The sequence below is a fragment of the Stegodyphus dumicola genome, chromosome 1, assembly GCF_044657685.1.
Source record: "Stegodyphus dumicola isolate Sdum_Otavi_A_Nest chromosome 1, ASM4465768v1".
In the NCBI taxonomy this organism is placed as follows: Eukaryota; Metazoa; Arthropoda; class Arachnida; order Araneae; family Eresidae; genus Stegodyphus; species Stegodyphus dumicola.
Window position 1 is genome coordinate 117,710,183 of NC_140768.1, and position 21,562 is coordinate 117,731,744.

The following is a 21,562-nucleotide window of genomic DNA, read 5'->3' on the forward strand; positions in this document are numbered from 1 at the left end:
TAAAAGTAAAAGCAGCTCTTAAATTTTTGGTAGCAGATTCGTGCAGAATACGTACAGTTTTCTCACTCAGCTTTAAATATTTTAATGTGATACGGAATAGCGTATTTAAAAGTAAAATCTTTCTCCACACATGGCGGCACCAAAAACACAATACAAAAACATATTAAATGCAGAATATGAAATAAGATTTCAGAGAACATCAATAATTATTTATTTCATTACCTGGACAGTTCGTACAAAACAATGCAAGCACACTTCAGTCATTAAATGTAAAGTAGCTCCTGGAGCACAAGTTAATGCTATCAATGAGTTAATGACAATTTTATGTTAAAATTTCTTAATAAAAAATTAATACTTTCCCTTAATTGTACATGAAATCATTATAATATATTGATCTACTTTAAATGTTATATTGAGATACAATTTTCTAAGGGTTGGCTGGGAGGTTTCCCGGAAAAAACGTTATATTTCTCAGAGTTCCGAGAGCCAATGAAGTTTTGGACAATTATATTTTACTAGACTCATTACCAAGGGGGGTTTCGTGAGAACAGCCTAGCCTAGGCCATCATATTGCAGCTTAACGTAGCTGTGATCTAAGCAGGCAGCTTCTTCAATTTGACGTCATCAAAGCGATGTCGTAAAAATTCATCCAAAATTACTCGCCGACGCACCATCTTATCGCGCGTGTTACGAGACAAGACGATCGTACTTTATCAGCAACAGATAGCTGCCTCAACTGTGGTCAAATCGTCAGTGAGTCAAGCAGCTTGAATCTCCCCTTAATTATTTGTTTTTCTGAAGAGCGTACTTTAAAATAAACAATTCCTCTGCGGCTCCCTTTGCAGGGCCTGCATCTGGGTTGAGGTGGCGAAACATAAATTGCTCGATAAATCAATCAACTCGGATGTATATTTTGCGTTTACATCTTTATCGACTTCTGGCCGCGAACCGTTACGGTTGCGATTTTTCGGCTTGATCGGGTGATCTTTGTGACCCCGAAGGTCCATGTTTATGGATTTCCCAGCTGAATGTTTGGATTTTGTAGAAATAGATATACGAGTAGATAATTAACGTTATTTTCCACGGCCCTTGTTTAGATTCATCATTCAACTGTTTGGACGATTGTTCTGCATGGTATTTTTTTAGCAAGGTTGGCGGCTGACACCGTCTTTGATGAATGTTTATCCTCGCGTCTCTCTAATTGGAAGTTTTATGTTGCAATTACGGGCGTTAATTGGAAGGGATGTTGCATAAACTTCGCTCGCAGTAAAATTCGATGTTGGCAGCAGTGGTGAATGATTCACGGGATTTGTATCTACGGTTTCATCGGAAAAAAATTGTATTCTCATAGCACTTAAAACCTGATGCCTGATGGCTCGAATGAAATTTGAAAGTGACATTTTTTCACATATATATATAGTAGACGCTGTTTTTGATGCGATTCCGTTAATGTTATTTCTTCTTCGGATATTGTTATCGATTTGCCGAAGCCCTGCCCATTTGTGCACGAAAAAAATGGGAAAATACATCGCATACTGAGATCAATAATTCGGTTAAAAAGATCAAATTATTATAGAATAATTTTTTAAACTAAAGTCACTAAATGAACAATAAATTTGCCAGTTAAGATCAAAATAAATTATAAAAATTTGTCAAGTGACATCGAAATGTCGCCAAGTGAGGTGTTAATCGCCAAACATCTTGCTTTCGGTTTCAGTCAACCATTAAAATTAAGGGAAAAAAAGCAAACTATTTCGTCGATTTTCAATTGGTTTATTTCATTACGGACAAAGTACTTGAAGGCTAGGGATACTATCGTGGAGGACTTTCTAAAGGAAATGCGGCTGGTACACACATTACACATAAGGAAAACCTACGAAAACACCCATGCAGCCAGCCCTTCGGTAAAATTCGAACCGAGCTCCTGGCCCACCAGCGGCCGAGCGGTAAAGTCGCTGAACACTGGTAGTTCGGTCCGAGGTTCGAATCCCGCGAACGGGCTGGCTGCATGGGCGTTTTCGTGGTTTTCCCCATGTGTAACATGTATACGAGCCAGTTTCCCTTATCCTCCACGAAAGGCATCCCTCCCCTTAGGCAGATAGCCCTCGTGTGCTTTGCCATAATTAAATACACACACATACACACGGACCGAGCTTCTAGTGTTTAGGGACTTTTCGTTCAGCCGCTGGTAAGCCTCGGAGATTTTGAATAACTCTTTTAGAGCGATCAGACCTACGAAAACATCAGCGATCAGACCTATGATTCCATAAGGAGAATTGTATTGCCTTCCTTTGAAAAAAATATAAGACAAACTAAGAATAATTTTTTGCTTCATTTAAAATTGTCCATTGAGATAATCTCTTCCAATGATATATGCTTCATGAATATTAATATTAAGGGTACAGCATCTATCAAACAATTTCCAGAAACGTTACAAACAGATCATAAACAAATTTTTGCATTTTTCTCATTAAAATGCTGTGAAAATACCCATTTATATATTTCTTGGATATTTTATTAAATTAGTTAAATTTCATTGTTATTTTGAAGGATATATTTTCTCATAATTTGGTTAATGTTATCAAAATAGCCGTGCGTTAACCACTGCCTGCTGTAACATGTTCCGGAAATGTGGTAACTTTTACAACATTTTTAGGGCAGTGTTTAGAATACCCATCATTTCCATAAGGAGAATTGTATTGCTGAAAAGTATAATAACATAGTTGTTGCTACACGTCCAAGAGAATGGAGGACATGTTACGTCTCTCATTTTAAATCAGAGCTAAAACTGGTTTACAGCAAAGCCTGGCCAAAGACGGATTTCCGCAATGCGATATCTCCTATACGCATTACTCTAATTGTTCCCATTTAATTTGTTCAGTGCTGGAATTTAATTACATACGGTTCAATATTCATTTGTCAACAATGAATACTTGTTGCCATCAGCTCTGGCCAGAAGTTTTAAACAATTTTAAAGGATTTCCATAGAATGAAAATGAAGCCAATGAAATCCTACAAACTTCAAAGCAACTGGTGGTAAAAGATTTTCAGATACGGCGGAATCAATCGTCAAAAAATAATCGAGAAATGACCAACGAAGAACTGGGGGATCTTACAACACCAGAGGATATTGAGAGCAGCGACAATGAAGAGAGAGAGATCAAGTGCCTTTAATTTACAAGAAAGTAAATGAATTGTTAAAAAAAAGCACAGGCACTCAGTCTGCAATGGAAACTGAACCAAATGAAGAAAGACTAGGACACTTTATGAGAGACAGCGAAAATCTAACTTTTAAAGAGCTGTGTCGGTCATTGTTACAAGCAAAAATCTCAGTTTTTTTTAAAAATAATTTTATCACGTACTTACAAAAATTACAATCAAAAATCACAGTTGTTTTTTTAAATAATTTTATAACGTACTTATAAAAGTACGCAGTAATAACAATTCTCACAATTTAGTATTTACTTAATGTTTTCTCTTTCTAATGACAACAATATTTCGGCTCGTTTTTGAAATATACATATTTTCTTAATCTGAATTACGCCTTTCTTTTTCAAAGCAAGTCTAATTTTTCGGATCGTGGGTTCATCTTACGCGCAATGTATTCACGAATAACGTAATCTCGGCATTCGGCAAGTGTGTAGAGACATTAGATTATTTCGAAGCAGGAGACATGAAACAACGCCTTCGACGGGACTCGAACCATGGACCTCTCGAATACGCGTCGAGCGTGCTGACCATTACACTACGAAGGCATGCTAAGAAGGCGGGAGAAATACCTTATAAGTGTTTACTATTTTCGTTCACAGAAAGGCCTATCGAATGCCGAGACAGGCCGACAGCTAGCCTTTTGCTTTAAACAAATACCCGAGCTGCTAGAGTAAAGTTTTTGAGGAAACTAAATGTGCTGCCACACAGTAAGCAGAGCTGCGACGGAAACCTTAGAAGCGCTCCCCAACTAATATTCAAACGAAAGGCAAAGAATTGTTGCCATTATTGTTTTATAATATTAAAAATAAAGCAAAAAGTACGCCGTTCGCTTTATTGCGTAGGACCAAAATTTAAAGCACGATACCTCAAGGTATGCCACTGCATGTTCCATGAAATCCGATAAACAATGAAGAGAGACACATAGAAAGATGATAGTTAACTTAAACTACGTAAAATACATCAAAAAGAATATTAGACATCTGCAAAACACAGTGAATCCTACCATGTCGAGCACATCCGAAAGCCTCCAATATTTCTGTTAACAGAAATAAACAAGAGGCATTAAATACAGCTTCTCTAAGACGGCTACCTCAGAGAAGATAAAATTTGGAATCGAGGGTGATCGGTTTGGAGAGGGTTCACTGCACATCTCTATTCATCAAATACGTGAAACAACATTTTTATTAAATATTAACAGAATAACATAATTCTGGAACTATTAATAGGTACCATTAATAGTTACAATTAATTAATAGTAATCATTAATAGTTCTAGAAGTTTTAAATAACTCTTCCTTGCAACCTCTACTTCGTAGACCATTACATGCGGGCCGAATACCTAGTCTTGAAACAGATGGGGCAGAAATTTTTTTTAACAAAATGAAATTTACGGTAAAGTTCTATAACAAAATTTAAAACATTTTGAATAACTTTTAAATATCGCTGGCTAAATATTTATGAATATATATAAACAACAGTAATAATATTGCAAAGGAAAAAAATTCAAATTTACATTTATTTCCTATCTGAATTCTGCAGTGTGTTACCTGTAAGACATTTTTGTCAGCTACAAATTCAAATGTATTGACAGCTAAATATTAAATTCTCAGACTAACATTTCTTTCGAATAATTCTAACATTTTTAATTAATGATTAAATAACTTACTTTGATTAAAATTTAAAATAAATAAATTATGAAAATTTTCTAAGTTTTCAGAGAAAATTTCCCGAGTGGGATAAAACTTAAGAATAAATAAAATAACAATCTAATCCCTTTCTCATATTTTCTACATTTTCGTCGACGTATAAATAAAAATATACATGTATTTGTATTTTAAATGCCTTTATTTTTTACTACAGCTAAACACTGAACGGCGTTTCGGTTTTGATACAGTTTGCAGCCTCAGAGCGAAATTACTAGAAACTATCTTCGTCACAGAAACGGAGCGCTTTTTTTAGTCCAAAGGGATTTGAATCCCGAAGGACTATTAGTTTCGTTTTGGCATTTTGCGTCGGACTCATAAATGTCGGTTCACTTTTCAAACTGTTGCCACAAAATGTTAGAGTCCTGCATTATATTTGAAGAAATTAAATAATGAAAAATCTCCATAAATGTATGTATATTTCTCGTATTGTGATAAAACAACGGTACATAGAGTCATCGAATTTTGAATAACGTAATCCTCCAACGAATATGAGCATGTGGAAGACCAAATTTGAAATTTGAAATTTGTTTTATGATCGATTTCCTATTTTTTAAAACTTTGACGAATTTTTGATTAACAAACTTAAGGATTTCAAAGCGAGCAATGGCAACGTTGTGCAGAAAAAACATTTTTATCTCCAGCGCGTGAGTCTCTGTATCGGAAATTCTAAAGATATGCTCGTTTTAAAACTATTTTGCGATATTGCTGTTGCACTGGATCTTATGGTTTAAGTGCGAGGAACATGATATTTAATAAAGAAAGGTAACACACAAAATGTTAAAAAACGCCCCTTTGGACGTAATTTAAAATCTGAAACATTTCAGATTTTGTTTCTTTTCTTTTCTTTTCTTTTTTTTTTTTTTTTTTTTCTTTTGTTGTTGTTGGCAAAAGTACGAATAAAAGCTAATCAGATTTGTACCTTTAAATCTTTGAACAAGGTTTATATCCCAATGCAAATTTGCCGGAATATAAGACTCACTTTTTTCTTTGAAAATAGGGTCTGAAAAACAGGGTACGTCTTGTACGTCGATACTCCCTTTATTCGGAGTTTTGCATGTTTGTGAATGGGTCAAAGCTTCACGGGTTGTTGTGAAAACAGAGATAGTGGTTAAATCATTTACGAAGTGTGGCATTAGTAATGCACTGGATGGTACAGAGGACAATTTGTTGTATGAGAACTCTAGATGCTGTTTTAGAAGAGATTTCAAGTGACTTTTCTTTCTCAGATAGATTGGGTATTTTCAGAGAGTATTACTTTGTATTTGTAATACTTTATATTTAAAATACTGTAAATTCATTATTGATCAGTAGTAAAGTTTTATACTTCAAAAATGTGTATAAAAATGGGCTGCGTCTTATAGGTCGGTTCGTCTTATACGCCGGCAAATACGGTAAATTACTTCCATTAATTTAGATTTTCTGGTGTGCTATTCGTTTTCGACATGAATGAAAATAATATAAATTCAGACTTCAAAAAACTAAAATCTTGAAAATTTGCAACACCGTAACTGAAATGTCTTCGCGGGCCGCATAAAATGTATTAAGGCTTGTGGCCCTCGGTCAGCCAGTTTGATATCCCTGCCATACTGCTTCTGAACATAATTAACTCTGGTATTGGTGATCGTAAGTTTTCTTAAGACAATCACTCTCTAAAGGGCCAGAAACCATTAAATGCATACTAAAGGAAGTTCCAAAATGTCGTAATTCTGCCAACGAACTAAAGTATTTTATGTAACAAATAAATCAAAGGTTTACTAGTTCAGTTCTTGTTTTAAAAAATTACTATTTTTATGAGAAACAGATGTTAATAATTAATCCAAGGAGGTGTAAGTCAGCATGTTGGTTTGGATTATTGAAAGATCTGTTTTTAAAAAACAATATACACATTCCTAATACCAGAATTTTTTACTTCCTATCTCTGTTTTAATAATTTTATCTTTCTGTTTGAGTGAATGTGTTTGCAAATTTAGTAGAGTGAAAGTTGAATCTTCGAAGTTTTAACGAGATCAAGAAAGGTATTGTTACGAATTTTGTCATTATGTTTAAAATTGTAATTTTAGTGAAATTATGTTTAAAATTGTAATACACCTTGTATAATGTAACATGAAAGGCCTAAAGTGAGAAAGCTTTGCCGGAAAAATAAGATTACATGGTCAAGTCATTATTGCATTGAGGTAAATGGTTATCTGGCTAAATTGACGAGATATCACGAAGCAGGCCATAGTTTTGACGACTAATTTTTTATTGCTGAATTTGTCGAGAAATCGCCCAAGACAATTTGGCGACATTTCTGTCTAATTCCTGTTTTAACTGTAAGTGGTTTAGTTGAATAACTGTAATTGATCCCTATATGTAACTGTAACCGTATCCGGCCCATATACGTAACTTTAACCGTATATGCCTTCCAGTAATTTCGTGAAATGGTGGGTGCTGGAAATTATTCGGCGGTCGGGGGAAAACTAGATCACACAGCATCAGTTTTCCGTTTTTTGTACAGAACTGACTTCGGAATATTGGGAGATCTCCGTACAAGCTTATCCTTTTAGATCTTTTTTATGCACTGCTTTGTGTTTGACTTTCTTAGTAGTTTGAAGTGGTACTTAGTGATTCTGCTCTGTCACTTTCAGTACGCACGCAACAGTACATTTCTTTCAGTGAATAACGTTTCATGTATGAGAATTTCCATATTTAGATACTATTCCTATTCTATATTATATACTACTCTATTATATACTACACGCCGACCAGCGGCCAAGCGAATTCGCTGAACACTGATAGTTCGGTTCGAATCCCAGCGAACGGGGTGGTTGTCGTGCTTTTCCAGGAGTGTAAGGAGTGCGAGCCAGTTTCCCTTACAAAGTTTTCCACGAAGGAATTCCTCTCCTTAGGCAGATAGCCTCGAGTGCTTTGCCGTAATTAAATAAACTAAAGCTCGTATACTACACTACTTTACAAATATACCAGGGGTTCCAGAGCACGGATCTCGCAGACGAGTGGTGTAGTTTTTATGCTACTAAAAATATGTATTAAATGTGGTAAACTAAAACTATTCAGAGTCGAAAAAGAAAATAATTAATTTATTTCATATTTCATTTCTTTTTACAGTGTTATCAGTTGTTTCTTTCTATTCGAAATCTGTTTCATTCCTTTTAAAACAATACAAATATGGAATTTCTCTTTTGGAAAGGTCTATCTGCGGCTCTCGAACTTTCTTGAATTCCAGTATGCGCTCTCACTGACATGAAATTTGGTCGCTCCTGCTATATATATTATTATACTGTTACTATATATCTCTACTATTCTCTTCTGCTATATACTAGAGTTATATTACATTCTATATATCATTTTGTAATTAGATACTATATCTACAATTTTTATGAAGGCAGTTTTTAGAGATGGAGAAAAATCCTACATTTTTTTATTTATTTATTTATTTATTGGTTGTTTTTTGATTCCCTCCAAGCAGCGTTTCTTGAACTTTTTTCCACTTATAGGGATTATTTTTCAGCTGGGGGGGGCGCAAAAGCTTTATAAATCGTGAGAGTGAAGTTGAGAAGGACATGTGCAATAAGCACACATTTAAAAAATTTGACTGTCCAAGCTAGTGGTCTCAATCTGGCGGCTAGCATGAGGCCCCAAAGCAATTTTATGCGACCGGCGAATAACTTCAGCTATGCAATTGTTGCATATATCGTGTTGTAAAGATTTTAGTTATTTGAAGTCAGAGTTTATACTTTTAAAAAATAATTATGATAACGTACCAGCAAATCGATAAATGGATTGATTACTTTACAATGCGATATAAATCTTATTCAGAGATTTGAAGACACAGATTTTATTAATTTGTCAAAAAAATAAATCAGCTCAGTTACGATTTTTGCATTACGAATATAAGCTTTGTTCCAGGAATGCATTTATATATATATATATATTATTTATTTTACATGCTCCAAGCTTAGGCTCTACAAGGAAGGTGGCGGTGTGGTGGTGTATTTAATTAGGGCAAAGCACACTAGTTACACGGAAGGAAGGGATGCCTTCGCAGAGGATTTTCTAAGGAAAACTGACTCGTATACACGCTACACATGGGGAAAACCACCACGAAAACGTCCATGCAGCCGGCCCGTTCAAGGGATTCGAGCCTCGGACCAAACTACCAGTGTTCAGTGGTTATTACCGCTCGGCCCCTGATGGGTCATGTATTTATATATGAAAAACCTTTTTACACAGTTAAAACGTAATAAAAAAAGTGGAATGATTAACAGATGGGCATCTACAATCAATCGCCAATGAAGATAATTTCTAGTAATTTTTCTCTCACGCTACAAACTTTAACGGAATCGAAACGCTATCAAGTGTCAAGTTGTAATAAGAAATAAAAGTTTGTAATTATTTACGCACAACCGTGTATATTTTTATTTATGTGTCGAAGAAAAATTTAATAGATAAGAGAGATTAGGTTGTCATGATTTATTCTCAAGTTTTGTCCCATTGAAAAATTTTCTCTTAAATTTTTGGAACGCTTTCATAATTTGTTTATTTTTAGTTTAAATTAATGTTATTTAATGATTAATTAAACACGTTTATTTTAAACAAATATTACTATGAAAATTTTAATGTTTAGCTATCAGTGTATTTGAATTACAAATTGTAATCAGTGTATTTGAATTACAAAAAGTATTTTACAGGTACCAAAATTTATATTTCAGATAGAAAATAAATTTCAGTTTTTTTTTTTTTTTTTTTTTTCTCTTTGAGATATTAGTAATATTATTATTAACTTATGTTTTCGTAAATATTTAGTAAGTAAAATTTATTTAAAGCATTTTTTATTTTGTTAATATAAAATTTGAATTTCTTTAAAAATAAATTAAAAATTCTGGCTCGTCAGCAGTTTCCAGACCATGGGCAGTTTGAGTTTGAGAACGCTAGTTTAAACAGTTTTTAAACACATATTTTATTTAAACACTTCCTTGAATATCTGCAATTGATAAAAATGCACAAAACATTTTAGGTACGTATTGCATTTGCAACATATGAAATAATTAAAACTCATCATGCAGTGCGAAAATAGAATAATAATTCAAAGATTTCATAAAGTATTTATCGAAGTGAGCTTGTCAAAACGGCACGTGAATATGCATTCAATTTGAACCCACTGAATATCACTGTCCAGTACGGATTTAACTATAAATACTCGCAGTTAAGAACTGTTTGTTTACCAGTACATATTATCTAAGCAGGGCTTTTTAATTTTTTTATTCATGACCTCTTTCCATCACCGAAATTTTTCGCTACCCGAGATATTAAATATGGCGAAAGGTATATAAATAAATATTTTCCTACAAGTAATTTATTTCTTGGTAAATATAGATACATAATAGTTTTAGGAATGAATGAAAGAAAATCAGGTGTTAAAGAGACTGAGGCGCTTGTTTTTTGCTGCATAACAAATTAAATCTTCACGCAATATTTAACATTGCTGGACACAAAACATCTTCAACGTTTTTCAGCGTTGAATGATACTTGGATTTAATAAGCTCTAAAGCTGAAAAATCGTTTCAGATAAGTATGTGGTGAAGAATATTTAATGAAAATTATATATTCAAAAATTGTCGAAAATTTAGCTGTTGCACAGATACATAATTCAATCAAGGATTTTTGATAAAAGTTTTAATTTGAGTCACTCGAAAACTCAACTAATTTCTTTTGGGCTTTCTTTGGCAGATGATCAATCTCATTAATATTAATAAATTTAATTTCTTTAAAAGTCACATTAATATAATTTCTTTAAGCTCAGTTTCTGAACTAAATTTTCGCGACCTGGCATTTCGCTTTGCTATCACATTTGGGGGCGCAACGCTGATCTATATAGAGTCCCAGATGGAGGAGCAAAAGCATTTTAGAAGATATTATATAAACAGACATTTTTTCTGACATGGGAACATACTATATCTTCTATTTAACAATAGAAAAACTACAGAACGTCATTCTGAGAAAATATTGAATATTTTTAAAGAGATATATCAAGAACGAAATGCATTTTTATCGAAATCGATCCATTTCAAAAATTATGTGATATTATGTATACATATATAATCTGAAAGCATTGAGATTTTATATTATGCTGGAAAGGGCATTTTTTTTTCTTTTTCATTTACACACACATACAGGTTTCGAGAGCATTTGAGCTAATGTCCCTTTGTGGTAAAAATATTTAAAACCACCATATCTTTAGAACTTCCAATAGACATTCTCATGCGCTTGAGATAGAAATATTTAATAATTTTTTCCTCCAGCGCACGAGACTGGTACGAGACCATACCGTGACATAAATACAATAAAAAAAATTATGACAAATAAACAAAGACAATAAAACAAAATCCAAATTCAGGCTTCCAGGCACTCATATTCGGGTGGAGGTCTACGTTATTCAAAATTTGATGGCTCAAGTTACCATTGTGCTTTCCCAGTGTGAGAAACACACATAGATTCATGCAGATTCTTCATTATTTAATTTCTTGAAATATAATGCAGAACAATAATGTTTGGTGGCAACAATTTGAAAAGTGATTCAATAAAAAATACCATTTCGACAGTAATAGCCCATCTGGGCTAAATATTTTTAGGAACTGCATCTATTGCTTTTCAATAGTTTAGTTTGTTAACCCAATAAAGGACAGATTCAATTCGAAAGGTAAGTATCTTCCATTTTGTTGAATGGCAACACTCTCGAATGCTAAGCGAAACAATTCAAAGTGAACGCAAAATCGTGTTTCGAGTCTAATAGCCTTTTGGGGTTACCCACCACCACCACTACAAAAATAGACAGAAAGAGAAAGGGGGAAGTAAAGGATAACAACAATATTCGGTCTGGGATAGAAAGAAATACAAGAGATTCGGGTAAGAAGAGTTGAAAGATTAATCGAAAATCTTATACTAATTGCGATTTTACTATTTGCGTATGAGGTTCCATACGTTCATAGAACTATATATATCTGCAATTTCTAATTACCCAAACAATCTGTAATTGAAGACTCTTAAAATTTGTTCAAATTTTAAATAAAATAAAAACTTCCATTGTTTTTCTACAAAATATATATGAATAATATAAAACAACATTTATTTAAAATACACACTAACAAAGATCCATTATCCGTAACACTAAATTATCCGAACTCAGTTCAGATATGCTCACAGGGAGAGTATGCTGTAACAACGCATGCAAAAAACACCGGCATTTAAAAGTACGAGTAGCCCCACTTACCTTCCATAAAAACCGTCACGGTGTGTTCCGGCATCCCGAGTTAGGCCTACTCCGGTAGCCGAGAAACGTTTCTTCCGCGCAGCGGCTATTCCGTCAACGTATCGCGGCGGACGATCTTGCTCAACTTCTGCTGATGTTTTTCGCGTACTTTCAGTCAGTTGACGTTTACGCAGCTGGCTACTGACTGCGACTGCGGCTGCTGGTTTCTGCTATCCCTCCCTTCGTGCTCGGAGGGAGGAAAGGCGGTACCCGGATGTAGGGGTGGCCCAACGGGCGGTCCCTACAAGAGCGAATCGGCTGTGTTTAAGTCTGCTGTTGGACCCAAGGAATCTTTCTTTAAAAGAAGGTAACTTTTTTTTTTTTTTTTTTTAAGTTTCATTCTTTTAAATGCCAGGTAATTTACTACGCGGATTGCTCTGGATTTTATCGGGGAGGAATTAGTGTTTTCTTTGGGAGTTTTCATCTGCGATGAGGAAAGATCATCTAAAATTTTAACATCCCAGAATTATCGACTTTCTAAGCCCCTAATTATCTAACGAATCGAATAAAAGAACGCATGAAACTCTGCCAAGAAGTTGATATCACTGCTAAGGCTGGAAGTAATAACAAAGGTAATAATAAAAAATAATTAAAGTAAATAACTAAAGTAGGCAATACATAGCTTAAGGCTCATTTATCTCATAAAATCTTAAAACTAGCTTCAAAATAAAGCTTATAACAACCTAGCAATTGTATTATTGGAAACTTAATAAATATATAAAAATAAGATCTTATCTGTTTGTCTAAACAAAAGTCTTAAAACTTAGGAGTCCATTTTAAATTGCTTTACAAATCGTTGCCATCCTCGGTTTCAAAACGAAACATAATTAAATTAAGCATTTTGATATTTTCCGGTGTCTTCAAATACTGAGTTAGCTGATGGTCTTTTTGTGTGTTTAACAATTCGTATAAACTTTATGAATAAACATGCCAGAACAGCCAAAAAACCGATCAAAAATTTGGAATCGCTTTTACAGCTCCAAGCAGTAATAGTTTTTGCCTATCAAGATATCCAGAGATCTTTATCAGTTTACCTCCCAAATATAAATAATATAATGAATACGAAAAAAAAAAAAAAAAAAAAAAAAATAGGGCAATTCTTAACACTCTGTTAACGTAAATATTGATCAGCTGAGCACGTCCTCGCCACACACACTCCCCCCCCCAATTTTCTTCTCTTTCCGCCTTTTCGAATGTAAGATTATCCGACTCGCTCATCCTATGGGCCAAGTAATGTTCGTTGTTTAATTTGCTAGTCGCCTAAAATGTTATAAAGAAACATTATAAAAAAAGAAATATATATATGATGATTTAATGGTGCCAATTAGTTTCCGGTTAGTAATTAATAATAATAGAAATGAAGAACTGTGTTTATTGCTTTTAAATCGCTTATTTTGTTAATCAGTAACAGAAAGATTAAATCTGAAAAAAAAAAAAAATAATAAATAAATAACTTACGTTTTGCCAGTAGGCAACAAACAGATAAAAATATTTAATTTCGGGCAGTGTCAAACTATTTGTTTTAAATTTCTAACTTTTATTATTAAATCTGAAACATAAATATCTTACATTTTCCCTTATTACATTGTTTCTAAATTGCTGAATTTGCTAATCAAAATTTTATTAAGTTACACAACATAAAATAAATTTAAAAAAAAATGAGAATCGTTTTTCCGGTGCAAGTATGTTCAAAATTTGGTGACTATAGGCGCCGCTGTTTTTTAACAAGGCTTTTGAGGAAAACATAAATTTGTATGTGTATTATAATTATGGCAAAGCACACTAGGGCTATCTGCCTAAGGGAAGGGATGCCTTCGTGGATGACTTTCTAAGGGAAACTGGCTCGTATACACGTTACACATGAGGAAAACCACGAAAACGCCCATGCAGCCAGCCCGTTCGCGGGATTCGAACCTCGGACCGAACTACCAGTGTTCGGCGACTCTACCGTTCGGCCGCTGGTGGGCCTGGAAAATATAAATAAATGCAGATTTTTCATTAGTTAGTAAAAGAGATTTCTGTGTTCCTAATTGTTTCTGGGATTAAATAAATTTTATACATTTTCTTCACCGTTCATATATTTATAAACCACTTGCACATTTATTTTTATTATTTCAGATGTCGTTTATACATTTTTTTCCATTTATTCATTCATTTATATTACATTTATTTTTATTATTTCGGATGCCGTTTATATATTTATTTTCCATTTATTCATATTATTTATCCACTTACATTCACGTTACTTGGAAAATGTTTCATTTGTATGACTCATAACTTCCTTTACATGTTTCTTCTTCCTTGACTTATTCATCAATCATCTTTTCGCAGCTCAAACAGTTTCTGCTTAACTTGGATATAAGAAATAGTTCCTCCGCATCTCCAATTAACATAAACAGTTTTTTCTAAAATATGATGAGCCTGTATCATTTAATAAACATGATTTAAAGAGACTGTTTGTTTCCCCTTTCCGATCTTAGGACTTTGCTAAAAGTTCAAAATCAAACACCATTCGAAGTTTTTATTTTCAGACCAAAAGAGCTATTAGTCTCGAAATATGATTTCCTGTTGTTTAACTTTTCATTCGAGTCTGTTACCATTCGGAAAAATATAATGTATTTATTACCTCCTTGTACGAAGTAAAAAGGAAGTATTGTAATCGCGAAAAGTTTCAGGCAGCATATTTCAACTAAAATATCAATTTTGACTGCAATCGAATGCAATTTAACGATATTTTTGCGTGATATCTGTACGTAAGGACAGAATAAAAGACTCGTTTCCTCCAAAAAAAAATTATAAAACTGCTTTAAAATTAATTCTGAAGAGAATTTTTCGTGGCGTCTGTACGAACGTATGCATGTACGTGCGTACGTATCTCGCATAACTCAAAAACGAGTAGCCTCAGAACGTTGAAATTTTGTATATAGGACTGCTATAACATGTAGATGTGCTCTTCGTATTTTGGTTGCAATCGGCCATACCAAATGTATATAAATATATATATATCCACTCTGTCACTCGGCTCAGTGATCTCAGTTTCTTTATTCTTATATGTTTGTAAATTGTGCATTTTTTGCTTTAAAAATGATTGAATTATGTTGTTCTTATCTTCCGGTTAAGGTTTTTATGCCTTTAGTAAATCTCTATGCAATATTTTTAGAATTATCAACAATTTTAAAGTTGTTTAAGTGCCGCTAAGCCTAATACTTCTCTTGATGGCGGCCATTGTTTGTTTACATTTGAAACAGCAGGATAGTGGATTTGTTGCCAATCTAGAGAAACTTAGCTTCGCAACAACAAAGATAACGCCTTCATTTATTATTGCCAATTAAATCATGCTTAATCCTTTCTGGAATTTTTTCGAGGAAATAAGTGTTTAAGATTTACTTCGTAATTTTTAATATAGATATTTTGAGTTTTTATGTATTTTTGCCTTCTCGCGAAGTGATAACTGAATTAATTGAATGAGAAATACTCAATCGTCTGTGAAAAACTGTTTGTTTTTTGTTTTGTTTGCTTAATTTCTTTTATATATCAATCTAGCTTTATTATAGTATTTGAATAGAACATGTGGCAACGATTAGATAATTCTATTCTTTAAATGATATAAATTTTGTGCATTATGAGTTATAATATGAACGAAATATAATACTGTAAGTGAATATAGCGCCAGAGTGTCGCTATGGTAAACAAATACTAGAGTGAATTTTAAAGAATGCATTTATTCTATTGTGGTTTATGCGCTCTCGGCGAAGTAGATTTAATTCAATCCAATAAGTTTAAATGAAATGCAAGAAAAAATGCGTATAATTTAATATTCCGTACAAGGAAGTCATGTGGTGTACACATCAGATTTTTTTTACAATAGAATGCGTCTGTTGTTGATTAACAAACTAAGGTATTTAGAAGCAACGGATGCAGTTTTTAAGAAGAGTATTTTTTATATTTGAATCGAATTGATTTCAATAAAAAATGCAGTTGATTCACAATATCTTAAATTGAAAACATTTGATATTTTCATAGAATGATGTTCTGTCCTTTTTCACTTTTCATATAGGCAGAGGATATAAAACTTGCTGATGTTAGTCTAAATGTATATTCGTCTAGTATTCTGCAAAATGTTTCGCTATTCCGCCTGGGCATCTCTATTGATAATATCTATTGATAAACTATATTAAGCTTTGAAAGAGATCTTTTGGGCGAACGTTAATGTCTGAAAAGTTTTAGATTTTATTTATTAGTCCAAAGGGGTAGTTTACTCAGAAGGAATTTCGTTTTGGGATTTTGCATTGGCTCACTATAAATGTCGGTTCACTTTTCAAATTGTTGCCACCAAATATTAGAGCCCTGCATTATATTTAAAGAAATTAAATAACTAAGAATCTGAATAAATGTATGTATGTTTATAGTACTGTGATAAAAGAAGTGTACCTAGAGCCATCCAATTTTGAATAACGTAATCTTCCACTTAATATGGGCCTCTGGAAGCCCTAATTCGGAATTTGAAATTTGTTTTAATGTCTATTTCATATTTTGTAACTATTTAACGAATTTTTGATTAAGAAACTCAATGATTTCAAAGCGAGCAATGGCAACACTGTACGGGAAAAAAAAAAAAAATCTCCAGCGGAATTCGGAAATTCTAAAGATATGCCCATTTTAAAATTATTTTGCGATACTGCTGTTGAATTGAATTTTATGCTTTAAGCACACGAAGCACATGTTATTTAATAAATAAAGGTAATACACAAAACGTTAAAGAAACGCCCCTTTGTGCGTAATGTAAAATCTGAAAGCTTTCAGATTTCTTTAATTTTGTTTAATTTTTTATTCATTTTATTTTATTTTATTTTTTAAGAGAAAATTAAAGTCTACTTTTGGACTAAAATCTTCTTGGGAAAATTTTGTTACTCATTCAAGATGAGAAACTAAAATAAAGGTAAGGTCATTTTGATTTATAAATGAATTATTAGAGAACTTAAATTCTTATGATTTAAAAAATGAATTTTAAATAGTTAAAATACAAAAAGAAGTTTTAACAAATTATAAGTAGGATAATAAAATTAAATTTGTATAAAAGCAATATTAAAATATTAGGATTCAAATTCTACACTTAAAATAGCTCAGATCTTTACCATTTATACATCTTTTTTTTTTGAACGGTCCCTTAAAAAGCCGTTAAACATTGCCGCAAAAATATAATACTATAAAGTATATTCTTTCTATATAGATTAATTTATGTTATTGTGTAAGACTTGTAGAGTTTACAATGTTTGACACACCTATTGTTTGTAAATGCTATTTTTAAATGCTGTACAGAAACACACGTGAACACGATATAAGTTATTAGAGCCTTCAAAAATTTTCATTCATTTCATTCATTCATTCCTTGAAAATTTCATTCATTTCATTCCTTGAAAAATGGAGTCATCCAGCAACATCGGCAGAATTTCTCGCTTGAATATAAATAAAATCCTTGAAAATCAGCTGACTCAACATAAAAATGAATGCTTGAAAAAGTAGTTATATCAGAAAATCTGTAAATGCTACCAAATCCCGTCTATTTCAAGGACATAATCAGTAATTTCTTAGTTCAGTCTACTGAAAATAGCATAAGAAAAGCCACTGACGTAACTTCTGATATGAGCGAAGAAGAAATTGTTTTTGGCCAGTATAACCCAATAAGTAGTCTGTTTAAGATATGAGAATCGTGAAACCTAAACAGAGGAAGACAGCTGTATATCTTGAAAGGTGTTTAAACTATTAATTTGAAAACTAAATGATTCCACTTTAATAAATTTTGGCCAACGCTGTACAGAATTCGTATTAATAAGCGAGTGTAGTTCTAATAGTCATAATAATATTATTGCATACCTTGATAATAACACACCCACAAAATCTGCGTTCAAAATTTATTGGTTTTCAAGTAGCTATTATAACAATCATCTTGACAAATCACAATTATCTTAAAATAGTCATGCTATCATAATCATCTTTTAATAGTCATAATATTCATCACAATCATATAATAATAATGTAATACACATTATAACCATGACTATGATGATAGTCCTTATGATGACTACTATAACACTCATGACAATCATCTTATAATAGCATATACGTATTACAATGTAATATATTAAAATTATCATGATAATAATCTTATAATAATATATATTACTGTGTTTATTTGCGTAATACTCACCCTCGCTAATAGTCGATGCCCCGTTTTGAAGCAGAAAAAATCGTCAAAAGTGTATAAGATTGTGTAGTAGATTTCCCCTCATAATAGTCGCACCTAGACTTTCACAATAAGAAAAGTGCGAATATTACGCGACTAAAGACGATATGGTAGTCATTATGATGAATGAATGAAACTATTATAAAAGAACCTATGATGACTGTTGTAATGTATTACTACTATGATGACTATTGTAAAATATCACTATATATTATTGTTATGGTGACTATTATAAAATATTACTGTTATAATGACTATTTCCCCCGGGGAAAGCGATTTGAATAATACGATTTGTATGTGATTGATATGCGATTTTATCGTGCGATTGATATAATTCTGAATACTTGATTCAGTTGTTACTCTGTGCTTTCCCAGTGCTCGGGTACCTTGGCGAGGTCGGGGGGCTCCCTCTCCAGGCAGGGTCGAAAGCCTGAGCAAAAGTGCCTACTACTTACTGACTTGGTGTGAACCCCAGGGTACCAGGTCGGTCTACAGACCTAGTGCATCTTGCCTTCTTTAAGAGATAAATAATTATATTTACTTCAAAATGAGTTCTAAAGACATTCTAAAGGAAGCACAGGCATACATTGCCACCTTAGAGACAATTTTAACAAATCAAGCCTCTGGCATTAATAAGTGAGTAGCTGCTGACATTCGACATCAATTCCAATTGATGTTTAATCTCCTAACAGAACAGTGTGTTGAGATGGCGCACATGGCGGGACAAATTCACCAAACTGCAAATATCAAAGACTCTTATGCGGACGTACTTAAACGTCCAGCTCGAGATCGATCAAAGACACGGAGAAGACCTGACAAACAACATGTCACTATTTTATACCCCCACAAATGAGTCACATCAGAAAGAAACTTCTAAAAACTATTGATCCAACAAAGCTCCATATAGGAGTTAATGCTATATTTATTAAAAAATGTGGCAAAAGGCGGTCTCCTAATAGAGACCAATAAAGCGGAAGACATAGAGACGTTAGAAAACGAGATTAACACTCTACCAGAACTCAAAAAGGACTTACAAATTGTTCGTCCTACACGAAGGCTTCCAAAAATTATAGTCTATGATATTCCAAAAGATCTGACTAAAGAAGAATTCAAGGAAGCTATATTAGCCCAAAATGAAGGCATCGATGGTGATGGCCTCCAGGTTAAATTTCCTACTAAACATAAGAACGGAAATCATTGGGTTTGTGAAACCTCACCAGAGGTATTCAAACACCTAACTAAACTACGCAAACTGTGTGTTAATTGGGAAAGATTCAATTTACGAGAATACCTTAGACCAACACAGTGCTTTAAATGTTGTCAATATCGACACATTTCCAAACAATGCCAAACAGAAGAGGCATGTGGACATTGTGGAGAAGTGGGACATTCCCACAAAAATTGTGAAAATAATTATCAAAGATGCATTAACTGTGCAGAAAGAAACGCGAATAGTGACAAGCACCTTGACGAGCAGCACTCTAGTTTTTCAAAAGGCTGTCCTAGCCGACAGCTAGAAATTGAAGATCTCCGAAGAAAAATCAATTATGGCTAGTGATCCAACTCAACATATAAAAGTGTTGCAGATTAACTTAGCGAGGTCACATGTCGCAACAGCACAACTTAAGACTTGTATCTTTGAATATGACCTTATCTTTATTCAAGAACCGTATTGCATAAATGATAAGCCGTCTGGCTTTCCGACTCAAACTAAAGTCATTTATTCTCCAAATGAACATCCCAAAACTGCAACAGTAGTGGTTAATCCACGTCTTACGGTCCTGAATACCTAGGCTTCTTCTACTTCAATTATTATCACTCTAAAGATTGAACACAGGACAATAACTATCTTTAACTGTTATAGTCAACCTATAACGGACTTAACAGACTTGATTACTTTGTTGAACCTAGTAGAACGATACTTCGATTATCAACATGATCTTCTCTTCCTTGGCGATTTAAATGCGAAGAGTGAGCTCTGGGGCTTCCCCTTTGAGAATCCCAGAGGACGCACACTTAGAGAATTCTTAACAACTCACAGACTTGTTGTTGAAAATGATCCGGACGGTCCCCCTACTTACAACTGCACAAGGGGAAAAAGCTGGATCGATATCACAGCTTCTAGATCAATTTCTTCCACGCCCTTCATTCACAATTGGAAAGTAATGGACAGTATCACTTTAAGTGATCACTGCTATATTTATTTTGAAATTATGTTTCAAAACTATAGCCCTACTCAAAGAGTCAAATATAAACTGGCACAAATGGATTGGCTCTTACTTAAGGCAAAACTTGGACACTTTTTTTGGTTCAATGGAATCTCAATTGCCTAAAGATACAGTTGATCTTAATCAACTTATAATTAAGTGGACTCAGAAAATACAAGAATACTGTGACTTGGCAATTCACGCCAAGGGAAAATATGTTAAAACTCAACATAAAGGCGTCCCCTGGTGGACTCCGGAACTCTCAATATTACGAAAACGAATCCTTGCTCTGAGAAAGCGTTACCAAAAGTGTACTCATGACGATGAGCTGAGGGCTCACTACAAGCAAGTCTACAAAAAAGACCTCGCTCTTTATAAAAGAAAGCTTATGCAAGCTAAAAGAACGACTTGGAAAAGATATCTGGAGCGACTAAGTCCCAGTTCACCCTTCGGGGTACATTATGATATAGCTAAGGGGAACATACAATCCCCTCTTCAATTAAAAGCGTTACTCAAACCTGACCAAACTAAGACCTCCACAATAGAAGAAACTATTCGTTTCTTAATGGATTATCACTTTCCTAAAGATATAATCAGCGAAGACACGGAGTTTCATTCGACAATCCGTGACAATCTAAAGAATCCATATAATTCTATAAACGATATACCTTTCACGATACCAGAAGTGGAAAATGCCATCAAATCCCTTAATCCAGGTAAAGCACCTGGAATGGATAATATTCCCAAAGAAAATATAGCTGAAGTTTTCTATGCTAACCCAAAACTACAAGTAGCGTTACTCAATGAACTCCTCCGTCGAGGTATATTTCCTGACTGCTGGAAGACAGCGAAATTAGTTTTATTCTCAAAAGAAGGAAAAAATGGTGAGC

At 33.6% G+C, this 21,562-nt stretch overlaps 1 protein-coding gene across 1 annotated transcript in view; it reads right to left on the reverse strand.

The window, feature by feature from the left end:
- LOC118196724 (uncharacterized) overlaps nt 1–12,396 on the reverse strand; it is a 53,667-nt gene extending 41,271 nt beyond the window's left edge. The window contains exon 1 of the mRNA XM_035368182.2: nt 12,183–12,396. Coding sequence (XP_035224073.1) covers nt 12,183–12,216 — 34 coding nt within the window. The 5' untranslated portion in view covers nt 12,217–12,396. The remainder of the gene's footprint in view (nt 1–12,182) is intronic.
- Nucleotides 12,397–21,562: the final 9,166 nt, after the last annotated feature.